Source organism: Poromitra crassiceps (assembly GCF_964638095.1).
Source record: "Poromitra crassiceps genome assembly, chromosome: 4".
Taxonomy (NCBI): domain Eukaryota; kingdom Metazoa; phylum Chordata; class Actinopteri; order Beryciformes; family Melamphaidae; genus Poromitra; species Poromitra crassiceps.
In genome coordinates this window covers 7,104,440-7,124,188 of record NC_139626.1, presented here as the reverse complement: position 1 = coordinate 7,124,188, position 19,749 = coordinate 7,104,440, and the positions used below count along the sequence as shown (strand labels likewise).

General features: G+C 43.4%; 1 protein-coding gene across 1 annotated transcript in view; it reads left to right on the top strand.

The window, feature by feature from the left end:
• The first annotated feature begins 1,814 nt into the window (after positions 1 to 1,814).
• The window catches only part of dhx8 (DEAH (Asp-Glu-Ala-His) box polypeptide 8), a 41,720-nt gene continuing 23,785 nt past the window's right edge, over positions 1,815 to 19,749 (top strand). The window contains exons 1-18 of the mRNA XM_083634589.1: positions 1,815 to 1,967; positions 2,278 to 2,363; positions 2,499 to 2,571; positions 3,742 to 3,833; positions 5,716 to 5,822; positions 6,824 to 7,258; positions 8,173 to 8,317; positions 9,676 to 9,882; positions 10,063 to 10,150; positions 10,871 to 10,968; positions 11,356 to 11,503; positions 12,776 to 12,957; positions 13,327 to 13,521; positions 14,005 to 14,190; positions 14,335 to 14,545; positions 15,080 to 15,261; positions 16,158 to 16,298; positions 16,579 to 16,734. Coding sequence (XP_083490715.1) covers positions 1,859 to 1,967; positions 2,278 to 2,363; positions 2,499 to 2,571; positions 3,742 to 3,833; positions 5,716 to 5,822; positions 6,824 to 7,258; positions 8,173 to 8,317; positions 9,676 to 9,882; positions 10,063 to 10,150; positions 10,871 to 10,968; positions 11,356 to 11,503; positions 12,776 to 12,957; positions 13,327 to 13,521; positions 14,005 to 14,190; positions 14,335 to 14,545; positions 15,080 to 15,261; positions 16,158 to 16,298; positions 16,579 to 16,734 — 2,841 coding nt within the window. The 5' untranslated portion in view covers positions 1,815 to 1,858. The remainder of the gene's footprint in view (positions 1,968 to 2,277; positions 2,364 to 2,498; positions 2,572 to 3,741; positions 3,834 to 5,715; positions 5,823 to 6,823; positions 7,259 to 8,172; positions 8,318 to 9,675; positions 9,883 to 10,062; positions 10,151 to 10,870; positions 10,969 to 11,355; positions 11,504 to 12,775; positions 12,958 to 13,326; positions 13,522 to 14,004; positions 14,191 to 14,334; positions 14,546 to 15,079; positions 15,262 to 16,157; positions 16,299 to 16,578; positions 16,735 to 19,749) is intronic.

Sequence of the window (19,749 nt, the reverse complement as noted above, 5' to 3'; positions counted from 1 at the left end):
ACCTCCTGGGAGGAACGCCTCTCAGAGCCAATGCATTAAGCGATTATTGGCTCAAGTCGACATATGAAGACATACAAACCATATATTTTTTAAGGAAATGTAAAACATGAAAAAGAGTTGGGAGAGTGTGAGGAACGATGTGCAATAAACGTGGATTGCAGTTCAGCACCAGTGTGTATACACAGTATCACAGATCTGACTTTAGAGGCCTTTTCTCCATTAAGATCAGCACAAAAAGAGATTCTGACTGATCACAGTACAGTATACTGTATATATGTACATAAGACACATACAGGCAGTTATAGGTTACTATGTTTTAAAGAATTGTAAAACATCCGAGAGTATGTCAACATTACACATATTATGCAAGAAATCAGGAAAGATTCCTTGACTGCAGTGATTCTGTACTCGTCTGTCTAGTGTCTAGCGTGTGTTTACAGATGGGTATGGGAATTAACTGTAAGGATCTTAGAGCTGCAGGGGCAGGGGTGGGGGCGATCAGCGGGGGGCCCCGCGCAAATAACAGGACGCCTGCAGAGAGAGGCATGGAAACACATGACAGGAGGAAGTGTGTATGTGTGGCGCGCGCGTGTCTGTGTGTGTATGTGTGTGTGTGTGTGTCTGTCTGTGTGTGTGTGTGTGTGTGTGTGGAGGGGGGAGGGGTCATGTGACTGGGTCAAGTGGGTGAGGATGTGCTGGGAGCAGTATGGCGGGTTATCCCAGGATACCGGTGTCTACTACAAACATATTGGAAAAGACACATTGTTACACATGACATTACAGTAGCACTGACGGTATTGCGCACAGGGGGCACTATACGTGCTGCCTCGATTCATTGGCCTACATGACTCCTTCAGTGAAACACTTCAGAGACTTGATGATCTGAGACCAGAAGCACATTAGTTGAGGGAAATATGAGAGCATGAATCATGGCTGCTTGCACTGACACTTTGTGTTTTGGCCAAAAAGAGGGAGAAAAACATAGTGTTGGCCTAAGCTCGTAGCTCAGGACTGCATGTGGAGTGATTCATTACTATGTGCTGTCGAAAGCACAGTAGAAGCTTTAAGCCTGTCCAAATTCATATGAAAAGGCCTTGTGTGTGAGCCGTATATTATTCAAGGTGTCTATCATCTTGTTCTTACTCAACGCTTTGGGTAGGTTATTTTGTGACTCATGCTAATAATTTGATAAAGTTCACTGAGTTCACAGGCAGCCGAACAAAAAATAGAGCGAATGCCTGTTGCGGTTTCGGCACAACATCCCATTCCCCTCCATATTTCACCTCTAAAAACCACGAGTTTTAATCAATTCTTCATTACACTGTATCAAATTATTTAAGCCACCAGGCTAGGCCAGACATAATTGGGCTTTTGCTATGCATCCCCACAGCCAAAGTTAAATTTGTACAGATATATAATAAATAAAACATAAAATGAAATAAGTTGTGCATATATTTGCATAGATCTTTATTACACCTATAATGTCTTAGGAAGGTTTTCAACACGGCCATCTCTTAATGAGATGTTCTATTAAATATATTCAAACGAGACATAACGTTACAATAAATAAAACAAGGGCCAGGAGCCTCATCGTTCAGCAAAATACCCTAAAATCCCTAAGAGGTGCCTTTGGTTAAATGGATCTATTTCAAAACAGATTATTCTATTACCACAACCTACATGATGACAACTTGACAAAAAAAAACAATCAGTGTCCTTTCAAAGATTTTAGCGCCATCGCGTGGCGAGATTGACCAACTGCACGCGTCGTGTTTCCGTACAAGCCGGAAGTTGCTCAAATCCAATATGTCTGCTGCCGCTGTCTACGTTTTCTGAACAAAAACAAGACTCGTGGAGAATGGCAGACCTCGGAGTTGACGAACTACAGCAGCTTGAATACTTATCTTTGGTGTCCAAGGTCTGCACGGAGCTCGACAACCATCTGGGAATAAGTGACAAAGACCTGGGTATGTACTTTGTCGCTGAGAACAGCCGCTTTGTTCATAGGAGCAGCTGAGCTAACTGGCTAACATTATTAGCTGCTGCTAGCTAGCCATCCAGTGGCAAGTTTTCCAACAGAGCGTTCAAGTTGTTCTGTGTTGCTGCAATTGAAATTGCAATTGCGCCTTTACGTGTTTAGTGACGTTGCTCTTAATAGATATTGACGTTGCTATAATATGTGTGGCTGTTTGTGCCTTTGTTATAACGTCGTTGACGTCACTGCTTTCTTTATAAACATACCGCTAATCCGATTCACATTGTTTCATTACTTTACAGCCGAATTTGTCATCAACCTCGCTGAGAAACAACCGAGCTTTGATGGATTCAAATCTCTTTTACTCAAAAATGGAGCGGAATTCACAGTAAGTTACACTCGAGCATAACGTTACACATCTGTAGCTGTCAGTCAGTCACTGATATTAAAGAAAATAGATGTCACGTTAGCTAACTAGGTGAGTGTCTGTTTTAAACCTAAATCTGTTTTTGTGTTTGTGTAGGATTCTCTCATCAGCAATTTGCTCAGACTCATTCAAACTATGCGACCCCCGTCCAAGGAATCTGCAAGCAAAGGTAAGTTAATAATGTGACCTTTGAACTGCCAGGGCATTAACGTAGGTATAAAGTTGAATACGTTTAACTCTGCTTTTGTTAGCACATTTTCGGATGTGATTGTGACATTATAAAGTGACATTTGCATCAACTTTTCGGCCAACAAACTGATGGGGTTATGTCACTACATTGATGTGCATAAAAAGTTGTAGTAGTTCCTCTGCTAATTGCGGATCTATTTAAATAAAGATGAAAGAGGGCATCCGGGTAGTCACGAGGGTCACAGGTTCGAGCCCCCATGTTACCTCCGGCTTGGTCGGGCGTCCATAAGGGTAGAATTGCCCGTGTCTGTGGGTGGGAAGCCGGGTTGAGGGTATGTGTGTGTCCTGGTCGCTGCACTAGCGTCTCCTCTGTTAGCTGGGGCATCTGTTCCGGGGGAGGGGAACTGGGGGCAATAGCGTGATCGTCCCATGCTAGGTCCCGCCAGTGAAACTCCTCGCTGTCAGGGGAAAAGAAGCGGCTGGCGACTGCACATGTATTGGAGGAAGCATGTTGAATGGGAAATCCGTAAAAAGATGAAAGTTGAGATGGGGGGCTGTTTAGACTGAACTGTGATAAGAACTCAAGAGAAACTTCACCCTGGAGTGGCAAATCATTCATCATTGATGTGTCATGTATCATTGTGTGTTTCCTGTACTTGTACTGTGTTGTTGGTAATCCTGTGTATGCGATGCGCTGTTGTTTTCCACACATCAATTTCCACTAACACTTTATAGCCAGGGTTGGAGTTACTTTATAATAACCAGGGTTGGAGTTACTTTATAATAACCAGGGTTGGAGGTATGTGGGGGCCAATAGGGGCTGAGCTCCCATAAGGAGAGTCTAAGATCCCATCCCATGAACACATACACCTGTGGGGGTCCAACATACGTACAGACTTTCTCTCTCCCTTGTAACCGATATCGCTGGGCGATGTTTCCGACTCTGGTGAAGGCAAATCTAAAGTTAATGAATATGATTACATATATAAATATAATGCTAGAAAGGTAAGAAGCTGTACTTGACTTTTACGCCATTAGTTGGGAACTTTACATGGTCATTTATAACAGTAAATGAAGCTGTCCAAGTTAGGACAATAGAGCAGCATAAGTGTCCGAGACAATGATATTAACCCGCCATTTCTTTTAATAGGCTCTGAGCCTGTGGACAAGCCAAAGACGGAAAAGGACAGGTTGAAGGAGCTGTTCCCTGCACTGTGTAGAGAAAATGATCCAGCACCCACAGTAAGTGACAGTTTTGCTCATTAATAGATTGTATTGGCGTTCTATCATGCACCAGTGTACTTAAATAGTCACATAACCTAACCTAACTTCTTCCTACTCCTTTTCGGGCATGATAAACAAATGTAAATTGATTGTGAATTTGATGTCTATTGTATGCTGTGAATTCCAATTGACTATGATTGTTTGGCACTTGTTGCCTATATTTATTTTATTTTTTTGTTTTGTTTTGTTTTTTGTTTTTACCATGTTCGAAATAAATCTAATCAAAAACCTAAAGCAGTGGTTCTCAACTGGTCTAGCCTCACGATCCACATTTTTCCTTAGTCATTAAGTCGCGACACAAATTTCACGATTTTTCCGTCGCCCAAATTTAGCCAAACTTTGGCGCATTATTTAGACCCCTTCCCGAAAGCTAGCATGACAAGATTGGTACCAATGAATGTCTTACTGTCGGTCTTCTAGTTTCATATAATAGCAGGATCTTCACTCTGGCTCTAAAAAGGAGCCCTCTACAGCCTCTGAAAGACAGTAATATCGGCCGTGGATGCCGGCGTCCTCAGACTAGAACTTTTCAAGCACACATCCGTGACCCACATTTGGGTCTCGACCCACCAGTTGAGAACCCCTGACTTAAAGAACTAACTACAAAAGGGTTATTATCAGTGTTTTTTTACTGACAAATACACGGGTCACTTCCTATGAAGCCAATGAAATAGGATATAAAGAATAAATGAGTCCCTTAGATCAGTGACATAACCAAGATGATTGATTAGAGAGCTCTCTCATTCGTTGACAATCTCTCCCTCTCAAGCAGGGGAGATTCTTTTCTTTTCTTTTTCATTTGAATTTCAATCAAATCGAGACATCCAACACGGCAAGAGATTCCAACAACAGCCCTGAAACGTCTGTATCCACCAAACTGTTTCGCTGGCTCTTTAAGAAATGTATATTAGTGAGCAGCCATTAACCCAGCACAGACAGTTGCAGTCTGCACAAGCTTATATGTAGGCTATGAACAACACTGCAGTTTCAACTGTCAGATTATCCCAGATTTGGTGCTATATTTGGCTGGATGCATAACAGTAATTCCATTGTTTGATATCTTTTGAGATGGGGGCAGAAGCTGACATTCACACCCAGGCATTCAGTTTCCTATCCTGATAAGAGCTGCTGGCTTTCAAAAGAACAGTGATCTGCTGATTCTTGAGTAGAGGAATTATTTTGAGGAACGTGGGTTGGAACTTGGTCGTCATTTAAGCTTCAAACAAACTCCTGTGAACTAATGTGGACTCCTCTATGGTCTATGGTTGCAAAATACGATCTCATGATCTCATCATAGCAGCAGCACAAGGGACGTCTCTAGGTCGAAACGGTGCATCTGTGCACTAAATTGCCAGATCAACATCTGTGAATCTCAAAAGTAATTAAATGGTCAAGCTCCCTAACCAAGTAAAGATGTAAAGCATTGACAGCTGATAAACTTCAGCTTGCCTATAATGATTGCATGCGCATCTTGCTGAAAAAGCCCAGGTGGAGCAGTGCTAGTGAGCTGTTCTGTAAGGCGGGGGTGGCCACTTTCCAGGCGCTCCTGAGAAATCTGAGGTACAGGTTAATCTGTAGATTGAACGTGTCTCAGAATGTTATTATTAAGTTGCTCACTGATCCTGGGCTAAGCACTGTGAGATACCTGTCACATATGTGGAAACTCTGGTATGACTCTCTTTTATAATGTACTTTTGTTCTTTTATTGTGCCCTTATGTGCTTTTTGTAATTGTGTATGTGACATCTATGGACCAAGCATCTGCCAATAAAGGTTTGATTGATTGATTGATTGATTACTGTTCCTCCAATGTCTTTTTGTCCGGCTAACTCCTCCCTCAGAAGCTACTAGATGAAGATGATTTGAAAGTAGCAGAGGATGCCATGAAAGAGTTGGAGATGTTTCTGCCCAGTGTCAGTGGGGTCGACTCAAAGAGCAGCAAGAGCAGGTAAGAGAACTGAAAAGTCACGTTTTATGTTCTTTGCTTTGAGGAACTCTTTCGCTCATTCCCCTCCTATATAGTATTTTTGATATTGATCTGTTGCTGGACAAACCAACAACATGCTAACATGTTCACAAATGTCCTGTTTTGTGTACTGAATATATTGTATTGATATGATCATAAACTGTTGACAGCTGTCGGGCTGATGTAGTGGGATCCTAACTTTCAGCTATAACCCCAGCATGGGTTTGAATGGAAGTGAAAAGATATTACATTAGGCATTAGGCTACATTACTTATCAAAAGGAGTTGACATAGAATAGCCTAAATGTGTGTGATTTGGTTAAAGATAGTTCAGAGATACAGTAGTTTTGGGGGGATTTTAATGTTTTTCCCACTTTCACAACTAATAAATGCCATCAGAGAGACACTTTTCTATGTATTTGGTCTAGTCTGAAGTAGGGATGCAACGGTATGAGTTTTTGACAGTATGATAACCTTGGACAAAAATACCACGGTATCGCGGACCATTTGTGTTTTTACAATAGCCGAAATATTCCCATACAGCCGACGTCGTCTTTTTAGATGGGGGAAAGTTCAGGGGGGTCCTTGCGGCTCCTCTCTACTGTGCTCTAGTCTAGGTAGGCATGCAGCCAGGGGGAGGGGCCACACGTAAGCTGCACTCTGCAAGCGACCTGGGCACTTTGTTTTGGGGAAACAGCTGATACTGCGGGGAAGGTATGATGCCAAATTTGAGTGGTTTTGATACCGTGACGTTTTCAAACCGCGGTATACCTTCAAACGGTATACCGCTGCATCCCTAGTCTGAAGTATGTCAAACAGCAATATCAGGCTATCTCGGCTCAATTGTTGAGTGTCTATGGGATCAAATAACATAATCATGATCCAATAGGCCTCCAGGAATTGAGTGAGGGGGTGGCACTGTTCCATGCTTTGTCTTTACAAACCCTTGCTTTATGTAATTGTACTTTTTCACTTCTCTCCCAGGTCAGAAAAGAAGAGGCGACACAGCCGAAGTCGTAGCAGAAGCAAAGAAAGAGACCGAGATCGAGACCGAGACAAAGATCGGGACCGGGACCGGAGGAGACGGCACCGTTCTCGCTCTCGCTCCAGGTCCAGGTCTCGCTCCAGAGACCGCGACCGGCACAGAGACAGAGACCGAGAGCGTGGCAAAAGAAGAGAGCGATCGTCCCGCTGGAGCGAGCGTTCCCCTAGCCCCCGCAGAGACAGAGAGAGAGAGAGAGAGAGAGACAAAGACAAAGACAAAGACAAAGACAAAGACCAAGACAAAGATGCTGACCGCTGGAAGGACAAACATGTGGACCGGCCTCCACCAGAGGAGCCTTCTGTGGGAGATATCTACAATGGCAAAATCACCAGCATCATGCAGTTTGGATGCTTTGTACAACTGGAGGGACTACGGTCAGTATAAAGCTACCAAACTGCTGCAAACACAACATGGCCATAACCTAGAAAAGAGAAGGACCTAGAATTGATACAGGTGTACAAGTACCTGATGTAGATCAGCCGATACATGTACCAGAGTACACTCCTGTTCTACAGAGCGGATGTGCGTGCTCTACTTTCTTTTGCTCTGACTTTTAATGACAAAATAAATAGGGCTGTGGCGATTCACTTATCTCCCGATTCGATACTATCACGATTCTTGGGTGCCGATTCGATTTATATTGCGATTCTTAAGTATTGCGATTCTACGATTATTGCGATTCGATATTACGATTTATTGCGATTTTTGTTTATTTTTTTCTTTTATTTTTTCAGTTTGTTTGCTTTTTACACTAGATTAGAACATGGGAAAAGTTTAATCATACACTAGAGACTGTATATTATATATCATGAGTAGGGCTGGGCGATATAGTTAAAAACAGGGGCGGACTGGGATCATAATTCAGGCCGGGCATTAGATACCAAGCAGGCCAGGCCGATATGGGCCGACGCGCGTGAAATTTGGGCCGTTTGAAGCCCAATTTGGGCCGTTTGAAGCCAGATTTGGGCCGTTTGAAGTCCAATTTTACAATGAGATGCACCCACTTTAACCCTGAAGTGTAATTATTACTTCAGACTAACTAATAAAGTAATAAAACCACTAGTAAACCAGTAGGCGCCGCCTGGCCTGCTGTTCAGTGAGTGGCCTGACTGCAAGCACCAATTTTTTTTTTTTTTTTTTTTTTTTTTTTTTTTTGCGATTATCGATTATGGAATAAAAGATCGATTCAAAAAATCGTGACATTAAAAATCGCGATACTTGGGTGAATCGATTTTTTCCCCCACCCCTAAAAATAAATCTCAATCGTGTTGAATTTTCCCATTTGCAGGAAGCGGTGGGAGGGCTTGGTGCACATCTCCGAGCTGCGTCGAGAGGGCCGTGTGGCCAACGTGGCCGACGTGGTCAGCAAAGGTCAAAGAGTCAAGATCAAGGTGTTATCTTTCACCGGCTCCAAGACCAGCCTCAGCATGAAGGTAAGAAAGCAGACATCTACAGGATACGTGTGGTCACACACACTAAAGACCAGCCTCAGCATGAAGGTAAGAAAGCAGACATCTACAGGATACGTGTGGTCATACACACTAAAGACCAGCCTCAGCATGAAGGTAAGAAAGCAGACATCTACAGGATACGTGTGGTCACACACACTAAAGACCAGCCTCAGCATGAAGGTAAGAAAGCAGACATCTACAGGATACGTGTGGTCACACACACTAAAGACCAGCCTCAGCATGAAGGTAAGAAAGCAGACATCTACAGGATACGTGTGGTCACACACACTAAAGACCAGCCTCAGCATGAAGGTAAGAAAGCAGACATCTACAGGATACATGTGGTCATACACACTACAGACCAGCCTCAGCATGAAGGTAAGAAAGCAGACATCTACAGGATACGTGTGGTCATACACACTAAAGACCAGCCTCAGCATGAAGGTAAGAAAGCAGACATCTACAGGATACATGTGGTCATACACACTACAGACCAGCCTCAGCATGAAGGTAAGAAAGCAGACATCTACAGGATACATGTGGTCACACACACTACAGACCAGCCTCAGCATGAAGGTAAGAAAGCAGACATCTACAGGATACATGTGGTCACACACAGCATGAAGGTAAGAAAGCAGACATCTACAGGATACATGTGGTCACACACAGCATGAAGGTAAGAAAGCAGACATCTACAGGATACATGTGGTCACACACACACTACAAGTCCTTGAGTGAAGGACGTCAACTGCAGTTTTAGAGAATTGGTGGAGAGGATTTTCACAGATCTATTTCTTGCCATAACCTAGAAAATTGAGACTGCTGCTGCTTACTTAATTCAAAGAGATTCATTATATTATTAATTCATTATAGATGGTTTTCACCAGAGTGCAACCCCCACAGCACTTCCTTTTTCTCAGCATTCGGCAAACTGCAGAAATATTCACTTGACATCATTACTTTTGTTTTCGCCGCTCAGCTGTATAGACAGTTTTCACGGAATGGTCAGTCCTGCACTTGAATGTTTTTTTTTCTTTTATGTCCATAGCAAACACTGCAACAGGAAGTGAACGGGGGTTCAATTTAGAATGTTTTTGTTGTCAAGTTAAAACCGTCTATAGAAACTAAGCAAGTCATAAGGCCAGCTTTACCTCCTGCCAGACACTCAGTGTATCAGGTCTCTCTTGTAAAAGAGATTTTAATCTCAATGGGACAAGCCTGGTTAAATAACGGTAAAAAAAAAAGAATCAGCACAGGACTTCCTCTCGGGGTAGACTGGGACCCCTTGAAGTGTCTGTGCACATTTGGCCTATTTTCCACCTCTTTCTCCTCCCTGTCAGGACGTGGACCAGGAGACAGGGGAGGACTTGAACCCCAACAGGAGAAGGAACATGGGTCCAGACGGAGGGGACGACGCGTCCATGAGGAACCCCGACCGGCCGACCAACCTGAACCCGGGTCACGCTCCTGAGCTGGAGCAGGACGACACCCTGGAGCGCAAGAGGCTCACCAAGATATCGGATCCAGAGAAGTGGGAGATCAAACAGGTAGGCTTGTGTTCGTTGGTGCAGGAGAGTGGCAGCGTGGCCAGGGAGACCACTGTTCAGCTGGAAAGATCTGGGTTCAAGCCCCCATGGCAGCAAGCATCATCCATGCTCAACAGTTTCTGCTCATTTAGGCTTCATTTGTCAGATGCTCATTTTCCCATGTATCTCTTCTACCCTCAGATGATCGCAGCCAATGTCCTGTCCAAAGAGGAATTCCCTGATTTTGATGATGAGACAGGAATACTTCCTAAAGTCGATGATGAAGAAGGTAAGAAATGACCAGTTGTACTAATGAATTGCAGTTGAGTGATAAGTAGTTAGTTAGTTGTGGGGGTTTTGGGTCTCATTGAAAAGGCAGATGGCAGTTGGGTAGAAGCTGTCCTTGTGATGAGACGTTCTAGTACTGCCAGACATCAGTCTTCTGCCATGGGGGAGGACCCTGAAGAGTTCATGACCTGGGTGGGAGGGGTCAGCGGGGTGGGGGGGGGGGTGGGATATGCCATTTGCAGTATTTTCCCTAGAAGATTTTAAGTAATAAAAAAAAATGGGGGGGGGGGGGGCAATTTCAGCTCATTTTAGACCATTATTCTGACCATATCTGTGTACAAACATTTGGAAAATCCAGAGCACATAATAAATAAACAACACCCCAAAAAGCTTAAAGACAGAATTTGTCCAGTGGGGACCAGCATTGATTTTACATTCATTCGGCTTGGGTGCTCCTTATCCTATTTCTCCTTAAACTTTTCCCATATTTTGGATGCTCTGGGTCGGTTTGTTTTTTTATTCTCATTTGTACACTCAGGGTTTCATAATGCTATAGCCATGTTCAAAATAGAATAATGTGTCCATCGTGAATGTGCAAATCAACCAATGTACATAGTCAGCATGAATGATCTGATGACTTCAACCTTCATACTAAAAGATGGTATAACCAAATGGATGAGGTTGGACTGCTTGCTAACTGATCTTGCTCCTTGTCATTCAGATGAGGACTTGGAGATTGAGCTGGTAGAAGAAGAACCTCCGTTCCTGAGGGGACACACCAAACAAAGCATGGACATGAGTCCTGTCAAGATTGTTAAGGTACACTATATCTTAACTGTATGGTATACAGACTGTGTGTATGTAGGGGGGGGGTTGTATATAATGTTCTATTATATATTATTTTGCATTGCTATATTGCTGTATATGCGATGGAAAAATTGAATAGTAAAATTTGATTAATATTGTGTATTGTGTCTGTAATGTGTATGTTTTTTAATGGAGTGAGTGCTAATAAAGTTTATTGATTGAATAGAATAATTTTTGGAATAGAATTGATCCTTCTTCCTCTGCCATGCAGAATTTGTTTATCTAGTTGGCCTACAGCCTGACTTATAACACGCTTTTTATGTCCTGTTATAGGCTGGCTATAGATTATTAAAGTCAACTCTCAAAATGATCAAAATCCTCCCTCTTATTGTCCGTCAGAATCCCGATGGCTCCCTGTCCCAAGCAGCCATGATGCAGAGCGCTCTGGCCAAGGAGAGGCGAGAGCTGAAGCAGGCAGCGCGTGAGGCAGAGATGGACTCCATCCCCATGGGCCTCAACAAGCACTGGGTCGACCCGCTGCCAGACGGTCAGAACATACATTAGATGTGTACATGATTCATATTTAATGAACAACTGTTGATGCTGAAGCTGAACCAGACGGTCAGGAAATACATTAGATGTGTACATGATTCATATTTAATGAACAACTGTTGATGCTGAAGCTGAACCAGACGGTCAGGAAATACATTAGATGTGTACATTATTCATATTTAATGAACAACTGTTGATGCTGAAGCTGAAGTACATTTAGTACAATTGATCTAATGTACGGAAACATCAGGCCAGCTGCAATTTGGCATACACTCTCAAGTATGGAGTATGGACTATTTCAGCCACTGTCTCCATTTGATGTATTTTTCAAGTTTGATCTCTGCCGTTTAGTTTTGAGTGTTGCAAATCTTTTTGGAACGTATTAGCCCTGCTTCAACTAGGGATGGGCATCGAATTTCGAATTTTCGAATAATCGTTGTTATTATCAAGGTCGACTTTTATTATTGAAATTCGAAATTCGAAAAAAAAAAAAAAAAAAAAAAAAAAAAAAAAAAAAAATTTGAGTGAAATGTTGCATTGTCTCCCCTGATTCTAAGTATAGTCAAATCGCTTGGTTTGAGCAAGTAAAACAATTTTTATAAGCATTTTAAGCAAGGTTTATGGAAAAATGAATGGCGGATGAAATCCCATGAAGAGGGAGAGGGGGTGACTTTGGCACCCCTTTGGCACTCAGACCTGAGCCTACTAAATATTTAATGAACCACTCATGATTGTCAAAACTGTTTTTTATTTTCGAAAATGTCAATGTAAAAAAAAAAAAAATGTAAAAAAAAAAAAAAAAAAATTACATTTTTAATTTTTTTTACATTTTTATTTTTATTTTTGAAATTCGAATTAAATTCGAATTTGGCCAGCGAATTTCGAATAGTGTTTTTGCTAGAAATGCCCATCCCTAGCTTCAACCAGACTGCAGCCCAGTCCGTGTCAGACATGATACTTCCTTCACGGTGGCAGACAGCAGCCCTAAGGCTGTCCACTACTGGAAGTGGTTATCTGGTTTCCTGCAGCCCCCCCCTAGCAGGCCGGATGGATTGGTCTTAGCATGGCGCTGTGTGGGCCATATCATATGCCCTCCATGGCCCGAGGTGCTCCAGACTGTTTGCAAGGCCGGCACTATCCTGCCAGAACCCCCCGCAGAGAACGGGCTTTGATTCCAACATTGATCCGATGAGGTTTTGGGAGGGAGAGTTAACAAATGCCTAGCAGTTTTCCTCACGATATTAATATTCCGCTGTGTTTTTCATAGTTGATGGAAGACAGATTGCAGCCAACATGAGAGGCATCGGCATGATGCCCAACGACATCCCCGAGTGGAAGAAGCACGCTTTTGGCGGAAACAAGGCTTCGTATGGAAAGAAGACCCAGATGTCCATCCTGGAGCAGAGAGAGAGCCTGCCCATCTATAAGCTCAAAGAGCAGCTCATTCAGGTCCGTGTAGAAAGCAAACTGAAACACATCCTTTCACACATCACACATGGAGGTCTGCACTTAATTGTGGTTGGTATTAGGCTAAAAACAAACAATAAAGTGATGTCTGAAGAAGAATAGCCAGGTAAACCTCTTAAAAATCCAAAGGAAAGTTAAGATTGCAATGGCTTTCTAATAGAAAAAGGACAGGGCAGATTGGGCGTAACATTATACGTGCTTTTTGGCCACAGTGACACTAACTGGACCTTGAAGCCCAGGTTTTGACAGTGATTCTAAACAAAGATCAAAATGCCTAAGCGAGAAGTGCTGCTCGTCCAGTCAGTTGGGTCAGTTTAACTAACTTGTTGCTTCCTTGTTAATCCGTCATAGGCTGTCCATGACAACCAGATCCTGATTGTGATTGGAGAGACAGGTTCTGGGAAGACCACGCAGATCACCCAGTACCTGGCAGAAGCGGGCTACACCACCCGGGGGAAGATCGGCTGTACTCAGCCCCGTCGTGTGGCCGCCATGTCTGTGGCCAAGAGAGTTTCTGAAGAGTACGGCTGCTGCTTGGGCCAGGAGGTGAGTGACCGCTTCTCTGCACTATTTGGATGCCAATTCACTTATGTGAATTACGTGTGTGTGTACCTGATCAAACCCTGAATGAAAACAAAACAAGCTAGTTTTTACATTTTCCAGACATATTGGGCAACTGTCCTCCACTGCAGCTCCAACCTTTTTTGTACCAAGGACCGGTAGATAGATGGGGAAAAAAGTCACGGACCAGTTGTCAATTTTAATAATATATATATATAATATATATTACCATATATATTTTTTTTTATAAACATAGGCTATAATATTATAGGCTGTGTGGTAGTTGAAACATAGTTTCAAGTTGACGTTTATTTATGTTTGTAGTTTGTAAAAAAGATGTTTGTTTAAAAAAAAAGAAAATTGACCGGGCTCGCGGCCCGGTACCAAATGCGTTGCGGCCCCGTACCGGTCGGTTGGGAACCACTGCTCTAGAGGGCTGATACATTTCATTTCTGCTTTTTTCTCCAGGTGGGTTACACCATTCGTTTTGAGGACTGTACCAGCCCTGAGACCGTGATCAAGTACATGACAGACGGTATGCTGCTGAGAGAGTGCCTGATCGACTCTGAACTGGGCCAGTATGCCATCATCATGTTGGACGAAGCCCATGAGAGAACAATCCACACTGACGTTCTCTTTGGCCTGCTCAAGAAGGTAAGCAAGATGTCTCCAATCTGAACCTCTGCATTGCTGCTGCTGGATGAAAACCCAATCCAAACATTTAGAAAAAACGGTGACTAAGTTCCATCCCTGTGTTTAAGAGAGACTGGGTGTTTATTTCTTTTTTCTCTTTCTCAGACGGTACAGAAGCGCACAGACATGAAGTTGATTGTAACCTCAGCTACACTGGATGCTGTGAAGTTCTCTCAGTATTTCTATGAAGCACCCATCTTCACCATCCCAGGAAGAACTTATCCAGTGGAGGTTCTCTACACCAAAGAACCTGAGACGGACTACCTGGATGCCAGTCTCATCACGGTCATGCAGATTCACCTCACTGAGCCTCCAGGTACGATCCAAATCCTTCAAAAGGGAGAGGCACAAGCATACTGGACTTCTCACTAAATACAATTCAGCGACACACCTCCAGGCTCTTTTCTGTTCCAAGCTTGTTGGCTCCATCTCTGTACTCTCATCTGCTCAGACGCAACATCTTACATCAGCAGAGGGTCTGAATCACACAAGTCAGCATTTCCGCGTTTTACCATCAGAAATCCGGTGGCAAAATCTGATTGGCTGGGCTGTTACGGAAGTCCGGCTCTCTGCGTGCATTGGTGCATTGTTTAAAAATCTATGAGTTACATCACGCAAATAAGGAGGTCCGTGGTTGGTCAATTCATATGTCTGTCACGCATTTTGTTTTGGTCCCAGGGGGGGGGCGATTCTTATCCACTTGTCAAGAGTTGTGCCCTAGATGTACAGTACGGTAGATTTATCTACGGCTGGCTACTGCGAGACTACTGCCTCTGTGAACTGAAAGCAAACCCAAGACACATCAAATCTCAAACCTGTGCTTCTCTCCTTGTCCGTTGTCTCTGTCCAGGTGACGTCCTGGTCTTTCTGACGGGTCAGGAGGAGATCGACACCGCCTGTGAGATCCTGTACGAGCGGATGAAGTCACTGGGGCCTGATGTCCCTGAACTCATCATCCTGCCCGTCTATTCTGCGCTGCCCAGCGAAATGCAAACACGCATCTTTGACCCTGCACCCCCGGGCAGCAGAAAGGTGTGTATAGTCAATATACGTCCACGTCCAGGCCGTGTTTCATTTCGGCCCAAACAGGGGCTTTTGTGAAATGTGTTTCAGGATTTTGGGATAATTTCCAGGACAACTTTTACACGACAGACTAATATTCAATGACTCCTATCCAAGCATAGCCTATTTTATTTCTAATTTCTAAAAGTTCATACACAATCACAGTTAAAACTCTCCATTTATCATCACAACCACAGTGTTATTGTCTGATATGTTATGTAATGTAGGCCTACTTGGCAAAAACATGTCAACATATCTACATATACAACATACATACAACATATATATAGCAACATATCAATCAAAATAACATGTATTACAACAATCATATTAGGCCCATGCTAACATTTGATGTTGCAGTTCAACATCCTCCTCTTCTGTCATGTCAACAACATCAGTTGATTGATTGTTTGTTTTTGGCCACATGGCATAACTGAAGTAAAGGCTGTATGTTCTGATATAAACCAGCGCTCCACTGCTGGCTGAGCATGCAGACGGTGCTGCTCTCGACCGCGCGCCTCCTGCGTCACAGCGTGCGTGACCCTATCCATACAGTAGCACTCTGCATCGATACGCGCTTCAGCAAGGAGTAGTAGTGTCTACGCTCCTATTGGCTAGTGTGTGCTGCTCGTTAGTCATTCACGTGCAGTTCAACCGAGCCTGATGTGTGATGTGACGGTGCCTACAGCACCCAGACAGAGCAGAGCGGCTCGCTGCTCCTCTGTTTACTCACTCGTTTAGTCAACGTGATCCCTAATTGTCCAAATTGCAACAAATCCGACACTGCAAATTGCAGTAACGTTAGAATACAGAAGGTTCACTCTTATTTGTGCGCATCATTCAATGAGCTGTCATTTTTTCCTTAGGTCGTCATTGCTACAAACATTGCAGAGACATCACTGACCATCGATGGTATCTATTATGTGGTGGACCCAGGCTTTGTCAAGCAGAAAGTCTACAATTCTAAGACTGGCATTGACCAACTGGTAGTGACTCCCATCTCACAGGTATGCTAATGATGTATTTGGTATTTACACATTATTTCTTCAATGAACGTCTTCAACTGTAACCAAAAAAAAGAATATACAAAACTAAAAGAAACAACGTACAAGTTCCTGACACTGTATTTTATTTTAGCACATAAGAAATCTTCAAATTTTAAGATGGCAATCCTGTAGCTTACTGAAACAAAAACCGCAACAACAAAAAACACAGTATTGCTGCACCTGACACTAAATGTTTGAGAAGATATACTCTCATAACATTTGCTTTACATCCATTTATTAGGCCCAAGCCAAGCAGAGGGCAGGTCGAGCTGGCAGAACGGGCCCGGGGAAAACTTACCGGCTCTACACAGAGAGAGCCTACAGAGATGAGATGCTGACAACCAACGTGCCGGAGATCCAGAGAACTAACTTGGCCAGCACTGTGCTGTCTCTGAAGGTAAGCAGTAACTCTGCACTGTGCTGTCTCTGAAGGTAAGCAGTAACTCTGCACTGTGCTGTCTCTGAAGGTAAGCAGTAACTCTGCACTGTGCTGTCTCTGAAGGTAAGCAGTAACTCTGCACTGTGCTGTCTCTGAAGGTAAGCAGTAACTCTGCACATCATATGTTGAGCTTGCTACTGGTATGGCTCAGCGGTCAGTGCAGCTGCCTCACAGCAAGAAGGTCCCCGGGTTTGAACTCCGGTCCGTCCCAGGTCCTTTCTGTGTGGAGTTTTTCTCGCCGCGTTCGTGTGGGTTTCCTCCGGGTGCAACGGTTTCCTAACCTGACACTGCCAGATGGGGGCAGTATTATCTCGTCAAGAGATCTTGCGAGAGAATCCAGCTGGCTTGCAAGGTTACCGGTTTCCTCCCACCATCAAAGACATGGATGTTAGGGTTAATACTCCTGTCAGTCTGTGTGAGGCACTGGCAATTCTAACTGGAGTTCCAAGGGACAGCAGTTGAAAATTAGCCATCTATATATCTATATATACTGTATATCTATCTATCTATCTCTATATCTATATCTACAGTATATCTATATCTATATCTATCTATCTATCTATACTTGGCTTTTAACACATTCACTGCCAGCCGTTTTTCAATACTGTAGTTAGCTTCTGCCAAGGTTTTTTTTTGAGGATTCTGGCTCATCTTTCAAGAGCCGAGGATTCGTTTCTGTTAGGATTTTGTGAACACACAATATCTCAAAAGAACTAATAGAATGTGTGCTTTCTCTGTCTAAAAGAGTTAGTTTGTAGAGTTAGTAGTTATGTAAGCATTAGCAGTTGAATACAGCATGGTTTCAGCGTCTGAAAATTTATTCTGAGATAAACGGCTTTTTGTGAAATTCGATAGAACAGTCACTTTAACCATTCATTTTTGGCATCAGTAAGACGTCAGACATCTAAACAATAGTTTTGAACAGTAATTTCCTCCATAACAGCAGGAAACACCCCTCTCCTTCAAACTCCTCCCTCCGTGTGTGTTCTTCTTGGCTGCAGCGGGCGTGTCACAAGCTCGTTTCTGCTGCTGTTGTAACCTCGTGTCACCAGGCTCACTGCTTTGCTGCTGCTCCTGCCTGCTGGCGGCCGCTCGGCAAGTCTGGATATGGGCTCGCTCGTTTCTTGCGGTTTCGGTTGAGAGCTTTGATGAAGCTTTTGCGATTCTGGTCTTATTTATGCTGCGTGTTTCAAAGTGTCTTGCACCCATAATCTATTATGCAAATTTGCAATCCTTCCCCGCCAGCTCCCAAATGCGAAAGCGAAAGCGTTTTCGCCAATCCATTTTCATGAGAATGGCTTCCTCACACTGCTTTTTGCTTGCCTTCCTCTAGTTTGGAGAGCACTGTCGCCACTTAGTGGGTCGGTGGAATGGGTTGTACACGTTCGGTTGCTCCAATATTTTTATAGGAGACGTGGGGAGCGTTGATTCACGTCCCACCGTCAAAATTTTTTTTTTTTTTTTAAGCCGAGATATCTCGTCATTGGCAGTCAACCGTTGGATTCTGTAAGCCGAGATATCTCGTCAATGGCAGTCAACCGTTGGATTCTGTAAGCCGAGATATCTCGTCATTGGCAGTCAACCGTTGGATTCTGTAAGCCGAGATATCTCGTCATTGGCAGTCAACCGTTGGATTCTGTAAGCCGAGATATCTCGTCATTGGCAGTCAACCGTTGGATTCTGTAAGCCGAGATATCTCGTCAATGGCAGTGAACGTGTTAAAAGTGACCAATTAGTCAAATGGAGTTGACTCTACAGCTTTTATACACACACACATTCACCACAATGCAATGTGGCTAATGAAAAGAGAGCATAATGCTGTGAAAAATACAATTTACATTTGTTTACTCACAAACGTGACATTTGGATCTTAATGCAGGATTGTCACTCATATCAGGTAGTGGGCCAGATAATTTTTTGCTAACATCATTTTGACCTGTCAACACATGGCTATTTATTATTTGAAAATAATCATTCAAGAAGGCCTACAGATACAAATCAATGAGAAATTGCATTGTTGGCACATGCAATGTAAGATTACATAAAGCACAAGAGAAAACTGCAACAAACAGAATGCGACATATTGACAAGAATACATCTCAAGTACCGTAAATTCCGGACTATAAGCCGCACCGGTGTATAAGCCGCACCTGCAAAGTTGACTATTTTTTTCTTATATAAGCCACACCGGACTATAAGCCGCGGGTGTTTTAATGTTTATTTTTATTTTTATTGTGTTTTAATGTTTAATTACCATATGTAAGGGTTCATGCACAGAGGGGATTGTCGGGAAAGAGATGGCTGTTTGAGGAAGCTCCCATTTATTAACATTTCAACAAAACAACATAACACAACACCACCTGTGTTGTTTTTTACAGTGCACACAGTGTCCGCGGTGTGGTGAAAAGAGGGCAAGAGAGGAAATTAAAACAGAAGTGGATTTATAGTTAGAAAGAGTGCTAAAGAAGAGAGAATTCCGTTTTTTATTTTTTTATTTTAGTTACTCACAGTACTATTGACCAGTCCAACTCAAAAGATATTCGGCAGTTTCACTTTGAGCTCTTGTTCCGCCGCTGTCCATCAATGGTTATGACGAGTCTCGCTGGGTACAGTACGCCAAAGCGATATCCATTGACTTTAACCTTTTCGATGATGCTGTTGTATGTTGCGCGTTTCTGTTGCACCAACGCGGAGAGGTCCTGCCGGACGAAAAAGCGCGTACCCTTCTGCTTCTTCCCCGCAGCCTGGAGGATGAGTTGACGGTCGGGCCAGCGGAGTAGGCGGATGAAGATGGCCCTCGGTGTCAGGCCGGGGTCTGGACGTGGCCGAGGCGCCCGGTGTGCCCTGTCCACTGTGGTTTCTCGCCTTCCTTCAGGTCCAGGATGTAACACAGGATTTTGCCAAGGAAAGCGTCCATGTCACCAATCTCAGCTCCTCTTTTACATTGATCAGGCGAATGTTATTTCTTTTACT